This window comes from Alnus glutinosa, chromosome 1, assembly GCF_958979055.1.
Source record: "Alnus glutinosa chromosome 1, dhAlnGlut1.1, whole genome shotgun sequence".
Taxonomy (NCBI): domain Eukaryota; kingdom Viridiplantae; phylum Streptophyta; class Magnoliopsida; order Fagales; family Betulaceae; genus Alnus; species Alnus glutinosa.
The window spans coordinates 52,914,170-52,929,806 of record NC_084886.1 but is presented as its reverse complement, the minus strand read 5'-3'; the positions used below and the strand labels follow the sequence as shown (position 1 = coordinate 52,929,806).

At 37.0% G+C, this 15,637-nt stretch overlaps 3 protein-coding genes across 8 annotated transcripts; all 3 read right to left on the bottom strand.

The window, feature by feature from the left end:
* Positions 1-1,368: 1,368 nt before the first annotated feature.
* Positions 1,369-5,912, bottom strand: LOC133858301 (uncharacterized). 2 transcript variants are annotated; one of them, XM_062293744.1, is made up of 6 exons: positions 5,509-5,912; positions 4,681-4,907; positions 4,182-4,292; positions 2,927-3,082; positions 2,454-2,695; positions 1,369-1,735 (listed from the first exon to the last, which is right to left on the bottom strand). In XM_062293744.1, exons 1-6 carry the CDS (start codon positions 5,772-5,774, stop codon positions 1,412-1,414), a joined length of 1,326 nt encoding a protein of 441 aa, XP_062149728.1. In that variant the 5' UTR covers positions 5,775-5,912; the 3' UTR covers positions 1,369-1,411. The 2 variants fall into 2 exon arrangements, with proteins under 2 accessions (XP_062149728.1, XP_062149729.1); XM_062293745.1 differs by having other exon boundaries at positions 4,681-5,082; positions 5,509-5,619.
* Positions 5,913-6,003: 91 nt separating this feature from the next.
* On the bottom strand, positions 6,004-11,286 carry LOC133858300 (uncharacterized). Of its 2 annotated transcripts, none has more exons than XM_062293743.1 (6): positions 11,152-11,286; positions 8,618-8,844; positions 7,595-7,705; positions 7,261-7,416; positions 6,587-6,828; positions 6,004-6,413 (listed from the first exon to the last, which is right to left on the bottom strand). In XM_062293743.1, exons 2-6 carry the CDS (start codon positions 8,706-8,708, stop codon positions 6,090-6,092), a joined length of 924 nt encoding a protein of 307 aa, XP_062149727.1. In that variant the 5' UTR covers positions 8,709-8,844; positions 11,152-11,286; the 3' UTR covers positions 6,004-6,089. The 2 variants fall into 2 exon arrangements, with proteins under 2 accessions (XP_062149727.1, XP_062149726.1); XM_062293742.1 differs by lacking the exon at positions 11,152-11,286 and adding an exon at positions 9,392-9,938.
* On the bottom strand, positions 11,211-13,937 carry LOC133858302 (uncharacterized). 4 transcript variants are annotated; one of them, XM_062293746.1, is made up of 5 exons: positions 13,712-13,937; positions 12,976-13,070; positions 12,023-12,109; positions 11,771-11,897; positions 11,211-11,641 (listed from the first exon to the last, which is right to left on the bottom strand). In XM_062293746.1, the coding sequence occupies exons 3-5, from the start codon at positions 12,100-12,102 to the stop codon at positions 11,339-11,341; spliced, it is 510 nt and encodes a 169-aa protein (XP_062149730.1). In that variant the 5' UTR covers positions 12,103-12,109; positions 12,976-13,070; positions 13,712-13,937; the 3' UTR covers positions 11,211-11,338. The 4 variants fall into 4 exon arrangements, with proteins under 4 accessions (XP_062149730.1, XP_062149732.1, XP_062149731.1 ...); XM_062293748.1 differs by having other exon boundaries at positions 12,023-12,096; positions 13,712-13,934; XM_062293747.1 differs by lacking the exon at positions 12,976-13,070.
* Positions 13,938-15,637: the final 1,700 nt, after the last annotated feature.

Below are 15,637 nucleotides of genomic sequence, written 5' to 3'. Positions count from 1 at the left end.
ATCCGGCAACGTCCGGTCGCCGTTGCCGGATTCCGGCGAGAAAGTTGACCGGATCCGGCCAAAATGGCCGGATTCAGGCCGGATTAATGGCCGGATCCCGGCCGTTTTGGCCAGATCCGGCCGGATTAATGGCCGGATCCGTCCAGATCTAGCCGGATCCGTCCAGATCCAGCCGGATCCCGGCCGTTTTGGCCAGATCTGGCCAGATCAATACCCGAATCCGACCAGATCCGACCGGATCAATACCCGGGTCTGTCCAGATATGACCGGCTTGGCCGGAATCCGGCGATATCCCGGCCGGAATTTGGTCTGCCGGTGTCGGATTCCGGTACCGGCAGAATTCCGGCCGCATGATTCCTGCACCGGCAGAATTCCGGTGACCTGATTCCGGCGCCGGCAGGTTTCCGGCGACTGGAAGTTGTCGGACTTCGGCGCCGACTTGATCCCGATGACCGACAATTGCTAAATTTTAACGATCGGATATCAAACATGCGTGTAAGGACAAAAAGCTTAATTTCGGAAAACGATTTACGGTTTTAAAAATCGTAAATCGTTTTCCAAAAATTAAAGAAGCTTTTACGGTCAAACCGAAAATGATTTTCGTTGACTGTTATTTTCGCCCCAACCAAACACCGGAAAATGCCGAAATCATTTTCCAGAAATCATTTTACGCCGAAACAAACGGAGCATAAAATGACTAACTAAATCCTTAAAACCCTCCTCCATCAGCTTAGGAAAAGAAAACGCATTTTGCATTTTTTTCCTCTATTTTGTGAACAGTAGCGTGACATTGTTCACCAATCCATCATTATATTTAAAAAAAAAAATCGTTTCTATTTCTCTCTCTTTCTTCCTTTTTCATTTTTGGCTATCCTCTCCTCGCACAACAAAATCCAGTTCCTCCCCTGGTTTGAGGCAAAGCCCTAATGGCCCGAATACAAAGCTAACCCCAAAAGTAAGGCTTAAATAGCCACCAAAAAAAAAAAAAAAAAGGGGTCCAAAATTAACAAAAATGGCAAGAGTCTAATTTTGACATAAAAAAAAAAAAAAAATGACACCAAACACCTCTCTTATCCAAACTACCTACATTTTCCTGAATCAACACCCTGTAGACTTGTTCATGAAGGCACTTGGTCAATCACAATTCATTATCTTCTTGGCAAGTTGAGTGTTATATTAATTGAGGGCGAGAGTTAGGAAGGTCAACGCAATAATACAAATATTTGAGCCTTTTTTTATGCACTTTTAATGCTTCTTTTTTCTTTTTTCTTTTTTTCATTCATTTGGTGCTTTCACCTATGTACTCCACCAAGACATATATATCAAGGAAAACTGTGACGGCACAGCAAAGATTGGCAGCTACCAGCATGAACAACAAATAGTACAATTAATTGTGATATTCGGAAGTGGTCTACATGTGTTTGAGGACTGTCAATCCAAAACCAATCCCAAGAAAAGTTGCAATCGCAATTCCAAAAATGCCTGCGAGAATTGCAGGAACGACCAATGAACCCCATCCCTTGGCTGTGGCCATCCCACATGCTGTTGTAGGGCCTCCAATATTGGCATTTGATGCCAAAAGTAACAGCTTCAAGTCCAAGCGAAAAAGCTTTCCAAGTCCAAGGATAACAGCTAGATGAACGCTGACTTGAACCAGAGCAAACATGAAAATACTAGGCGCTGTATTGATGACATTCCATATGCTCCCGCTAGCACCCACCACAGCAAAAAATACCTGCGGAGCAAAGCACCTTGAGTAACATGTCTCATGGATGGTGTTAGGATCAATTTTAGGATTCCTTAGAAAACAAAATTTTCTTTTATAAGTTTGGTCAGAAAGTGTAGTCCAAAAGTGTTCAGGATAGGTCTGTATTCAGAAGAACAATCAATACAGGTAGTGAATATGCATGTATTAGATTCAATAAACTGGTCCGATTAGAAGGAATTTACTAGGATTTGGAGTAATTTGAATCAATATTAGTACTTAAGAAGATGTGGAGGAAAACAGAAATAAGATGTCATGATAGCGTACAGAAACTTGGAAAGAGTACTTCAGATGATTATATCGTACATGGAGCACCTTTTACATATCTTAAGTTCTTAACCGCATACATGGTCTTTCTATCTGGTACAGTATGTGGCACAAACACATTTTTCAGGATATTTACTTGCCTAATTTGATTATACTGGCCTGGCAAACAAATAAAAAGAACTGGTTTTTTGTAACCTGAAAGTTCAGCAGGTTTCTTTCTGCTTTCCCCAGTTATTGTGAATCGCTATATACATAGCACATATCTGTCTACATGTCTATGCATGTGCGCAAGAAGCAAATGTTAAGTACAACAGAACCAAATATACCTAAATAAGCACGCATAGCAATAAAGCAATAGCCCCATATCAGAGGAGCATTTCCATTTTATGTAAATTGACTGAACTGGAAATATTTCAATTACCTGCATCAAAACCAGGGCAATAGTATCACCAGCAGGAGCAAGGTAACCAAATTGTGTTGGGAAAAGAGTTGCTAAGATGACAACAGTGGCAGTTATTGCTGGAAGATTGCCTCCTTGAATTCCGTGTATGCTGGTGAGATAAGTAGAAGTCTTGCATATAAAAAAGGATGTAGCAATAGCTGTTGCAGCCTGTAGGACAGGGAGCTTGCCTCCAGAATCGGAGTCCATATCCATAGCAACATCTGCAAGACTTTCAGGATAAGTAAATAACATTATGCACATTGGGTTATATCTCTCAAGATCAATATTAAGCTGATTTTACAACTAATTTGAAATACTTAGATAACATATAATAGAAAGCACAAATACTCAAAAACAAAACAAAATATAGCCTAATAGACTAATTTCAAGAGGAAAAGGACACACATTGATTTACCCTAAATCATATGATATCAAGGCTAACTACTACGTACCATTAATTGATGTTGAAGCCTCGGGAGGTATTTTAGAAGCCAACGCAAACAATGACATAAAATAGAAAGCACAAATGACATTATCTGCAGCTACTCCTGCTGCCAAAACTGATGGAGAAACGCCCAGAGCCTCTGAAATCGCGATGTAATTAACAGCTACAGTAATTAAAAAAAAAAAAAAAAAAAAGATAACCTGTCAGTTATGGTACTGGACTTGGTAAAAACGTGCATATGTTGAAAAAGAACACCCAGGGCACTAAAGAGGAAGTACTAAACTTAGAAATAGAAAATCAAAAGAAACAGATCTTAATATCTCTTAGTCCAAGGAAGTAAAATGTTATCAAAACTCAATGTAACAAAAGCAGAAGCAAATCTCACTGGACAAGGAAACTCCAAAGTAGCTAAGTCCACAGTCTTATCACATATATTATAATTTCCTTAAATATTCAAGAATAGAAACACCTATCCTGTAATATTCTTTAGATAAGAATTCAGCATGGTTTAGCCACATCAAATGAATTCTGCATCCACAACTAATTTTGTTGGCAATATTTACTTCCCTAAAATCTAATATGACCTTATGGAAACATAAGCTAAATTGTGAAGTTTACTGATATAACCACTTACATTATACTCCAACTTGAACATCTGATGGTGTGTAAGAGATATGACCATGCTTACCAAGACTAATCATTAAATTAAATATTCGAGCACAGTTACCCATATCGCAATGAATTACATAGCTAACTGCACCTCAAAGTCTGTTTTAGCAGTCCAAGGTTCAGCAATTAAATCTATCCACCTGTCTTGGCTTATAGTTATGTAAAGAACAGTTCAACTTAATCTGCTAAAAATAGACAGACAAACCTATGCAATTTGGAGGTTTTCAGACATTGCTACAACCAGTTCTGTGGCAGGAGAAATCCCAAGATATACCTGAAAGAACTTGGGTAATAAATGTATACATAGATCTTCCAAGATCAATGGGATCAACAATATTTCCTTCCCCAAAAACACCCATTTAAAGTCAATATGGAGAGTTCATTCCACTTCATACAATATCACAAAGAGCAACACATAAATCAAAGTATCACATAGCTAATTGATGACATAATTCTGTTAGCAAACTCAGATCAACTAAGAGCATTATGGACAATTATGATTTCTATCACTGCAACTGCCATTATATCTCCTTACTTTTGTTACAAGAGCTCACTTCAGAAGCAACATTCAATAACATTTCCTCACAACTTACATCCACCAATATAACTACCCATGAGAGCAGCGGCTATCTTCCAATTATCTTGTCCAAGTGATCGCATAGGCACCACCAGAAATGCCACAACAGTGCCAACTATAGTTGCAACTGTCATAGACAAAAGTAAACAAAAGTGAAAAGTTACTGAGGCTTATTAGCAGTTATTTCTAGAAAAATGAGTCCCACAGAAAGGTTGATTACATAATCTATTCCTTAAAGAGACGCACGTTCCTGTTACCGTGATAATATACAAGCATTCAGTTCTATGTATTGGTCGATTCTGGAATTGAGCATGAACAACAGATATAAACTCTATAAGCATCTTTTTATCATCATTAATAATATTGATACGTGGAAACTAAGCTTAAGGTGATCTAACGTATTAGTGAATCAATCCAATTAATATTTTAACATTAACATACTGACAAAGACAACATCTAGAAATAGATTTAGAAGAATGGAGAGGAAGATTTATGATGCGCGCCAAGTACAATACCTGACCCAAGCAAGAAAGCCAAAAGCAATGTCCCAGTGGACCGTATCACGCTGCGCAGGTCTGCTCTAAACAACAGCAATGGAACAGTTAAGGGAAGCATAAACTCCAAGACAATTGAATACGCCGGCGCTTCATAAGGAATAATGCCTATATTACTTGCTGCAAGGCCAACCAAAGTGCTCACCAGGGCAGCACTCACCATGCTCCCAATCTTGGTCTTCTCAGACCTTCCATCCCAAACACACATGCATGTCATTTTCCCTCTTTTAAGTCAACCAAGAAAATGCCCACACATAAACAGAAACACTGAGAAAATGTGGAAAAGAAAGAGAAAAGTCTACTGTTTTGCGAGTCAGAAAGGAAAAGAAAAGGAGGAGCGATTTTCATACTGCCACGTTTGGTCTGGAAAACAAAAGCAATTTTCATTCTTGATTTAGAAACGGGGAACAAAAACAAACAAACAACACTCTAATAAGAAGCGACTTTTTACAACATGCTATTCAAGAATCTTGCACAAAAGAGACGAGATTTTTACTGTGCTTCCACTTTTATTAAAGATCAAAAAGCACGGTAACATTTGACGTCGTGCCTAAATGAATTCTACGTTGGCTTGTTCTTAATTATTCAACAAAACTATGTACTTTGGCTCCACATATTGTTTCCTTCATCACCAAAGAAAGCCTGCAAAGTGAAATATTTGTAGTTGCACGTCCCAAACAGAGGAAATCCCAAACATCAAAAGAACTTCTTCCCTTCCCTCCAAACCAAACACACAGGCGCACACACAAGCACTCAAAGGCATAGATGTGAGGGAAGCAGAGTCAGTACCAGAGACCAAAAGCACCGGTGGCAAAGAGAGCAGTCCACGTGCCCCAGTGGTCGTCAGGAGAGATGATAGGATACCTCAGCTGTGACCTAATTAGGTAATTACGGTTCTTGGGTAACATCAACGGTGGGAGAAGCGTAGTTCTTGCTGTTCTTTGAGAGTTGGGGGAACAGATCATTGCAAGGTTATTAAGGCGGGAAGAAAGGGGTGAGAGGTGGAGCGACGGGATTGGTGGTGATGGAGAGAGGTGGGTGAGTATTAAAGCCATTAATGGAGGGACGGTCTGTGGTCTGTGGTCTGTGAATTTATCTTCTCCTCGTCGTCTTTTTTTGCTTTAACGATGATGCTGACGCGGCGAGGACCCAGTTATACTATTGTGCCGGTAGATTGGATGCGGTGATTCCCTTTCCATCGTTGAATCCAAACTACACACACACACACATATATATATAGAGATTCTTAGAATCAAATCTCAACCGCTAATCTCGCTACGGATGTTGACCAAAAAGATTTGCTTTAAACTCCCAAATGAATAGTGCTGGTTACACATAAATACCAGTTTTGGCATTCAAAACAGAAAGATTTACATGAATTTTAAGACTGACAAACCAAATGCAATGCCGAGAAAAGTTGCAATGGCAATTCCAAAAATGCCTGCAAGAATGCCAGGAACAACCAAAGAAGTCCATCCTTTTGCTGTGGCCATTCCACATGCCGTTGTAGGACCTCCGACATTGGCATTTGACGCCAAAAGTAACAACCTCAAATCGATGCGAAAGAGCTTTCCCAGTCCGAGAATCACAGCAAGATGAATTGCTATTTGGACTAGAGCAAAGAGAAAAATACTGGGTGCCGTGTTTATGACACTCCATATGTTCCCACTAGCACCAATCACAGCAAAAAATACCTGTTTATCCAAAACAAGAAAACATATTAATTCAGTAAAAGTTATAATATTAGTTGAATGATTAAATCAATTATTTCCTATCAGCTCTCAAGATTTTGGGACAAGTAGTGATTTAACATGGTATAAGAGCATAGATCCTGAGTTCGAACGGTGCCCATTTCAATTAAACTCACCTGCATTAGTATCAAAGCCATAGCCTCACCAGATGGTGCAAGATAACCAAACTGTTTTGGAAATGCAGTTGCTAGAATAACAACAATAGCCGTTATGGCTGGGAGGCTGCCCCCTGGAATTCCGTAAAATTTTGTGAGAAAAGTGCCAGCCTTGCAGATGGCAAATGATACAGCAAGTGCAGTAGCCATTTGTAGCACAGGCAGTTTGTTGCCAGGCTCAGATTCCACATCCATTGCCACATCTGCGAAAGTTCCAGCTTCTGTTACATGCTACTATTGTGGTAATACAACTACATAATTTACATTTACCTGCTACTGCTATATTTGATTATGCAAACTCAAATAAAAGAGAGAACATAAAATACTTAAAACTTTTTTATTGATAAGTTACACGTGTAACCAATGAGTTTTCAACCTCCAACCTCAACCGCCACCTTCTTCTTACACGAAGAGAAAGCACCATTAGAGCTAAATCTCATTGGCAGGCTTTGCAAATTTTGACAAAAATAGGGGATGGATTGCAATGTCATATGTGAAAAGTGTTAAGTGCAATAAAGGTTAAATTTTGTGGGTTTAAAGTACACAGATCGAGTATAAGGGAGTTGAACCAACAACTCTGCCATCATGACAGAACAGAAAATCAATGTAACATAGCAGTGTCTAGTTTTGCTCACCATTGGTTGACTTTGACGTCTCAGGGGGAATTTTAGAAGCTAATGCAAACAACGTTGTAAAATATACTGCACAAATAACGTTATCTGCAGCTAGTCCAGCAGCTAAAACTGATGGAGAAACACCAAGGGCTTCAGCAATAGCAACATAATTGACAGCTACACAACATCTCAAAAGACAAAAACAAAGTGTCAGTCACGACAGGAACTTGGGAATGAAAACGAGTATAGCAAGAGAATATCACAACTAAATAGATAAATCTGTGTGAGAAACTACAAAAGCATCTAGACTGGTTTCAAATATCTACATAGCTCTAGAAATTGAAATGCAAATTACCTCCACCAATATGTCTGCCCATGAGCGCGGCTGCTATTTTCCAACTATCTTGACCAAGTGATCGCATTGGAACCAACACATATGCCACCGCGGTTCCAACTGTTGTTGCAACTATCATATGACAAAAGAGAAAACATAATGACAGTAAGACTCCAAAGCAGAGAGCGCATAAAACCAAAACTAAGGCACAGAATAGTTGCCTATAGAAGTAATTAATCAACTAAATTCTTAACATTGCAAATCAAAAGTACCACGGTGCTCGAAAATCCTGGAATAAGAAATGTACAGAGACCAACCCACAAATAGATACAGAGTAATCTATTTTGGCCACAAAGAGTGAACCATGGGCTTCAGAGAGGTAATTTTGACAGTGGATGGTTACCTTTATAAAGCTTGTTTCATTTCTTCCCATGTCAGATAAGGTATTTTATAGATCTTACAAGAAATACTTGAATAAAATTATTACGGAACCACAAGAGCATAATTAAAGAAACCAAACATGAACTTGAAGGGACTTACAAGGTCGAAAATAGAATTAAGAAAAAGCAGGAGGAATTGGATTGAAGGACAAAGGAGGACAATCTACAGATTCCGCTTGTTCATCTATATCTTTTACATCTATTATGAAAATAGACAATTTTAATTAACGTTCAAAACTTTACAATAGAATCAAGAAGGTTGATTTATAAACTGAAAACCCCAGTAACTACTAAGCAACAAAATGATCTGGAAGTCCTTTAGAAAACCAAAGATAATTAACACAGAGCAAGATCTAATTGAGGTAAAGTAACAAGCAGCATATTGTTATTCCATTATTTGAGATGATAAGTTGAATGGCCAGTAATACTCCTACTTCTGTAAACAGATCACATCCTATTGCCAATCATATCACATCATAACATTTCAATAAGCAGCACCAACCACATTCTCATTTTCAAAAATAAAAAGCAGGGAGTGATGTATAAATAACAAATTAATAGAAAAATACACTATAGTGCACACTCTGATACCAACAAATATTACCTGAGCCTATCAAGAAAGCCAAGAGAAGTGTCCCAGTCGACTTTATCACACGGCGCAAGTCTGCTCTGAACAACAGCAATGGTACAGCCATTGGGAGCAGAAACTCCAACACAACTGAATATGCGGAAGCTTCATTCGCAATAATCCCCAAATTACTAGCTGCAAGTGCTACCAAAGTGCTCGTTAAAGCACCACTCAATGTACTTCCGATCTTGGTCTTCTCCGACCTTCAGTTCCAACGAAAAATGTATTCGTAAGTTTTTCTTTCTGAGTTGTGTTTATTGATTCACTATGAATTTAACAAGTCAATAAAATCAAAACCTCAAATGCTCTTTTATTATCGCCCAGACAATGTAACAGTAACTAAGATTTCAAATAATAGATCTCTTTCGCCAAAAAAGAAAAAAGGGAGAGATAGAGAGAAAAACCCTCCCCGGATCGGCACCTAATAAATTGATTCAACCACTACAAACATTAGAGAGAGAGAGAGAGAGAGAGAGAGAGAGAGAGAGAGAGAGAAAATCTTTTTCTACGAACTTTTCTCATTTGGATGCTGTGAAGTTGCAGAAAAAAACTGAAACTTGGAATCTGGGACTTCAATATTTGGTCCAAAAAATCTAAAAACTACCCTGATCAGCTTGTTGTTTCCTTATTCATGGAGACGAAACGACACAATCTAGCTAGCCCCCATTTACTTGTCCATTCTACTACTTTCCTTCAGCTTTCTCATCAACCAAGCAGAGCGTGAAATAATGAGAGAGGGTGGGGGTTTACCAGATACCGAAAGCGCCGGTGGCGAAGAGAACGGTCCAGGTACCCCAGTGGTCGTTAGAAGAAACGAGAGGGAGATTCAAGTGCGAACGAGCCGTAACGGACCGAGTCGAGTTGGGTCTTTTGGTAATTAAAGGAAGAGATGGAAAGGTCTGGGTTCTATTTGAACTGCTTGAAGATGATGATGATGATGACGACGACGAAGGATCATGAGGTACTGAAGTAAATGAACAGGTAGTCGTTGAGGGTCTGGTTGGGACTTGGCGGGAAGACAAATGCGACCGTTGGAAGTATGAGTGGGGACTGCGGAGGGAGAGAAGATGCGTCGCCATTGATGGTCTATGTCTCCTCCGCCTTGGCTTCTGAGAGTGAGAGTGAAAGAGAGAGAAGACTTGGCCTGACTCAAATGCGTAGTTGTTGACAGCAGCTCTCTCCATTACTTGTACTTTCTTTTCTTTTTTTGAACTGTCGTCTGTCGCTATCCTCTGCAAATAAATTTGGTTTGGGAAAACTCCGCATGTTCATTGTTCACCTCAAACTACTGTTTTGTTTTGTTGTCATTGTTTTCACAAATTTTTGAATTTTGGGGACACAAATTTCTTATAAATTTATTTGCAGGAGATTTATACAAATTAGTCTCTAATCATATGTATTTTTTAAGTTATCAAAAGTGTGTGATTTTTATATTCTATTAAAAAACATGTGTTTTTCACATGTTAAACTCTTAAATGACACATGTCACTTTTAGATACTGGTTTGTAAAAAATTTATATTCTTGAATTGCATTAATTTTTCCCCAAACTATTAAAAATTATCAATATTCCCTTTTTGTCACCCAAAAAGACAAAAATGCCCTTAAAAATTTTTCAAAGAGACAAAAATACTGTTATTAATTCGAAGAAAAAAAATGTTGACCCACAGAAATGTTATGGATCTTGAGCTGCCGTGGCTTTAGGTCATCATTTTTTTAAAAAAATAAAATTAGGATATTTTTGTCATTTGGGAAACATTATTTTTTTTTTTTTTTTTTATAGTTTGAAGGGACATTAACGCAATCCGAAGTTTTGGGAAAACATTAACAATATGGCAGTTTTTTAGTGAGGTATGTGAACTTTTCCCATTTGGTTATTATGGATTCTGACTTAGGTGCTATAAAAAAAGTAAGCTTCAACGATTCAGATTTAGTTTCAAGTTTTTTTATGAAAGATAGAGTCAAACTAAGTATAAACCTTCGAAAAAAATACCGCATATACACTATAACTAAGCCAAATCTGGCTATTATGTGATGAATAATGCTACACATACTTTCACACTCACTCTCATATTCCTTGGCCTGATTTTTAAAATTATTATTAAATTTAAGATAAATAATTATTAAATTTTCATCCAATAATAATTTTAAAAGCCACGTAAAGATACGAGTAAGAGCAAAAGGTAACAGCATTACTAAGTACTGATTTAACACTTCAAGCATTTGATATAAGTACTATTTACTCTTTTTGAAAGTTGTAATCGGATATAGCGAAGAACAATTAATGAAATAAAATGAATAAACTTGACATCTATATCAGGCTAGAGCAGCTCTAGTGAAGTCAGTGTAACGAGATGAAAATAACTTAAACCGACTGATCTCAAAATGGGTTCTCTAATGAAGTCGCAGAAGTTTTTACCATCTTAATTAGAGACTTCCTCGGTTCCAAAAACTTTTCACTCAATTTCTTCTTTTTTCTTCCCCTTTTTTAATCCAGGTAATAAAAACATACCGTTAACTACTCCATTTCACCATTGCTTTTTAATCGCACACGTCGGTCTGGACTCTGGATTGATCAAAAATCATTTCATTGACAATTTCAGCACCATCGAATATCAATATGAAATTCTGAAATCGTTTCAATTTCAGCATCGCGCTAATAGTTGCAAAATCACATAAAGCGGTTTCGCAGAACTCTCTCAATTGGTACAGTTATCCAGCCTTTCAGTACAAGAGACGCTTTCAGCTTGCTTCTGCTTCTTTGCACTACTAGAGCTCTCCTCCCCCAAAGCTTTTAATTTATTCTTGATTGCAGCTATTTTAGCACTCCGATTCATCTGTCCCGAACTGCTACCAGAAAGGCTGGTCTTGTTTGACTCACCCGCTCCTTTGCAAGACTTCTCTGCCGTTTCCACCATGTATTTCTCACTAGCTAGACGGACAACCAACGGGCGGCCACATGCTAGTTTCCCATGCATCTTCTCCTTGGCCAATTTAGCTTCCTGCGTGCTCACTTTAATGGTGGAAATCAGGAATTGCTTGAAAATAAAATGATCAAAAGCAATCGGAGTAGGCTTAGGTGATGTAAGTTTTTTACACCACCTAAGCCAAATCCATAACAATCAACTTACCTCTTTAGTGCTGTACTGGATGAAAGCAAAGCCCCGCGGCTCTCCGCGTTTTGGGCCGCGAGTATGCCACAGGAAGTCTTCAGATACAATCGTTCCAAAGGGTGAAAACATCTTAATCAGAGCAGCCCTGGAAGACCAAAAAAAAAAAAAAAAAAAAAGATCCATAAATTTCAATAAGGCAGAGACAAAAAAACATATACTCTCAGTCTAAGGAATAGTGCAACAAAGTCAAAGTCCAGAGATTTTCCTTACTCTGTTATTCTCAAATCAAGGTTACCGATGTAAAGCCTGTTTTCACACTTCTCGTCCATAAAACCATTAGGATCCTGCATTTAGTCACTACACCCGATTCAAAAATATGAAATGCGCTGATAGATTACATTAGGTCTTTTTATAATAATTACACTAGCGCCCAATGGGTCTTGAACCCACAATCTCACCCTACATCTCATTCTTATCGGGAAAGTGCCATTTGAATAAGAGCTTATTGGCCTAGATCACAGTAGATACGAAAGATCTAATGAATCTACACCTACATTTATGAAGCTTGCATTATGACAATCATTTTAAACTTTTGTAGGATTCAAACAAATAATTTCACTTTCAAAGCAAATCCACGAAAAACTGTTTCTTTGCGTCATAAACTAACACCTAGATAAGACAACTGATACTTAGTTCTGATCTTCTCCTAACTTAAGAGCCCCACAAATATACTGAAAGCATCTTCAACCTGACTGGTTAATGCATAAGCACCCCATAGACACAAGGATGCAAGTAGTCAATCTAAACTCAACTACCCACGGGCAACCCATAAAGATTTATGGAAAAATATTCAAGATTATTAGATGTATTTCAACAAATGAGATATATTAGTAAAAGTCCCAACAAGATCTAGTTTAGATGGTTGAAAACATAATGACAACATTCTAATTTCAGCATGGGTAGTCACTTGATGGGGAACAACTAACACTCAGTCCTACATCATCATACAAGTATTCAATCAACAAATACTCATACCTCATGTTTTAGGTGCAATTCTAAAAAAAGCAGCACTCACATTGATCAAAATTCCAAAACTACATAGGCTAAACCAGAGAACATTTAGCAGTAAGATGTGGCTGAATCAGTCAGTAAGATTTAGCTGATTCAGTCAGTACACACATCTTTAAAATTTTCATACATATAATTAGGACATGGGACTCTACCATGACACAGCAAAAGGAAAATTATGATAATTGGAGATCCAGTCCACAAGCAAATGAAACCTCCTGGAATTTAGAGCATAACAGTTTGCATGTACCTGCATGTAAACAGATTTTACAAGACAGTTAAGAGCTCTATTCCTTCATACACATCAATTGTGTTCAAACAATATATTTCAGATTGCATCAACAATCCCTCCTTTTTCAGTCCATTATTCCACAATCAAAGCCAAATACCACCAACAGAAACGAAATCACTAACCCATGTTCTATTCTGCTATCAAGTAGTTAAAATAGCAAATATAGTTGCCTTTGGTACATAAACTATATATATATAGATATAATTTCCAACTTGGTTCCACTACCATATCTCAAAGCAGAACACTACAATTTCCGTTCAATGTACCCATAGATAAAGATGCGAAAAATACAACCAAAAGTGGCGGCTAAAATATCACTTAGACATACCCTAATCGATACCCAGAACCATCCATAACTTTTGAAATTAATACCCAATAACAAATAATGCAATTGACATTTAACGCAATTCAAATCCACAAAACATGATTGCACAGAAGAAAAGAAAAAGTAGCGATAAATAATTTCAGAAACTCATCTAAGGATCAGTGAGAGAAATAGGTTAAACTATATTCTAAAACGAAAATTCTCGGTGCTATTCCAATACAAACCCTACAAAAAATAGTGAAACAATTTTAAGAAAAGGAAATAGGAGACTTACGCTTTATATGGTTACGTTGTTAAAACGACGTCGATGGGGGAGGTCCCCGGTACTGAGTCGAACTCGAACGAGTTGCGGACGATCCAAGAGGCTCGCGAGCGAGGAGAGGGAATAAATATCAGGGGAAACACTCTGAATTGCGTCTGGGGCCTACACTGCATTTCTTAAACGCTGAAAAGTGAAAAGGGCAGCTTTTCAAACGACGTCGTGGTCGATAGGCATCTCCCCTTTTTTTTCTTTTCTGTTTCTCCTTGTAAAAAAGCTACAAATTATATAACATCTTTTACAAAATATGGAGAAAAAACAAAATCGAATAACTTTGTTTAATGGAACGTTTGTTATCAAGAAAAAAAAAATTATTAGAAAATTAATTAAATAATTAAATTCATTTTTTATTAATTTGAACTTTTTTTTTAAAAAAAAAAAAAATTAATATAATATGAAAGTAGTGGTCTGAATTCAGACATCAATTCTATGGTATATTTCTAATATCAATTAACTATTCATAGTATTGAACAAATAGTAATTTAACATTATTATTTAAAAAATGATGAAGATACATCTTCGATCTGTTTTTTTTTTATTTTTTGGTTTTTTTGGCATACTCTACTTTCATAATGTTTCCTATGACTTTAAGTTCATGGCTTAAGTTTTTAGCCATTACTTTACAATTATAGTGGTATGTCCTAAAGACATTTGTTTATATAATTTATAAATAAAGTTCATTCATTTAGCCCAAAAATAACCTTAAAAAAAAAGGTTCATTGAACTTGCATTGAATATCAAATTACTGGATTTTTTTATTTATTTATTTTTTTCTTCCTTCTTAGCCTTATACTTGAGTATGTAGGAAGTGGCCATTTGTGATCATGTTCATCAGCACTAACTCACCAACTAATTTATATTGCGTTCGTGTTAAGTTTACAAATCATTTAAAAAATTGTCAATTTTAAATCTTGCGTGTCAAATTCGAATCATATCAATGTATGTATATAAAATTATATTAATAATTGATAAATCCTAACGCGATCTATTTAACCAAACAAATCAAACTCTTAAACTGACTCATGTTCACACCACGCCCCCAATGAAACAGTTTCGATCTTGAACATGGAAGCCACACCATTGGCCAATGTGTACAATTTAATGGCCGTTTGATGTCATGTTTGTATAGGTGTCAACTAATCTTATTTATTTCAAGGTGTCATGAAAATGACGCCCACCCACCAAGGAACGCAAAATTTTCAACAAATTTGGTCCACCGCCGCAGTAAAAAGCCAAATAGGAGACTTAGTGCATGGACCTTTTTTCACGCGTGTGGGAGGGCATTAATATCTGGGAACTAAAAAACAAATTGTATCAGCAGTTGCACATCATTTCTACTGCCAGCTCACATAATCTTATTATTATATGCCATCACAGATTCTGGTGCCCGATAGTTGAATCCAGTAAGGAGCTTTGACAAAAGCGATTTAAGATGGGAAGGTAAAGCATCTCTGTTTCTGATAAAGTTGTTCCGGCCGGCAATGATTGAGGAATCAAAGAAATTACAAGAACGGTATGGGAGTTTCAAAAACAGAAAGATTTTAAATAGAATTGCTCTGTCGATTATCTATGCCATAATATGTTGTCATAAGAACATGCTAAAAACATCCAAGCATTTCTCAAAATGCCTACTATCTCTTCTATTATTTTTTAGGAAAATACTAAAAATACAAAAAGTATGTGTGAATCTCCCGAATCTTTTTTGGAATTGTGTACTAGTTGTGCATGAATTATTCACTTATTTTTTATATTATCTATTCTATTCCAATTTTCTCTTTTCAAGAATTAAGTAAATTAATAGAAATGTAAACTTTTATACTCACAATGCTGTATATTGAGTTGTAACTAATATTTTTTTTAGTCATATTTTTATTGCTCCTC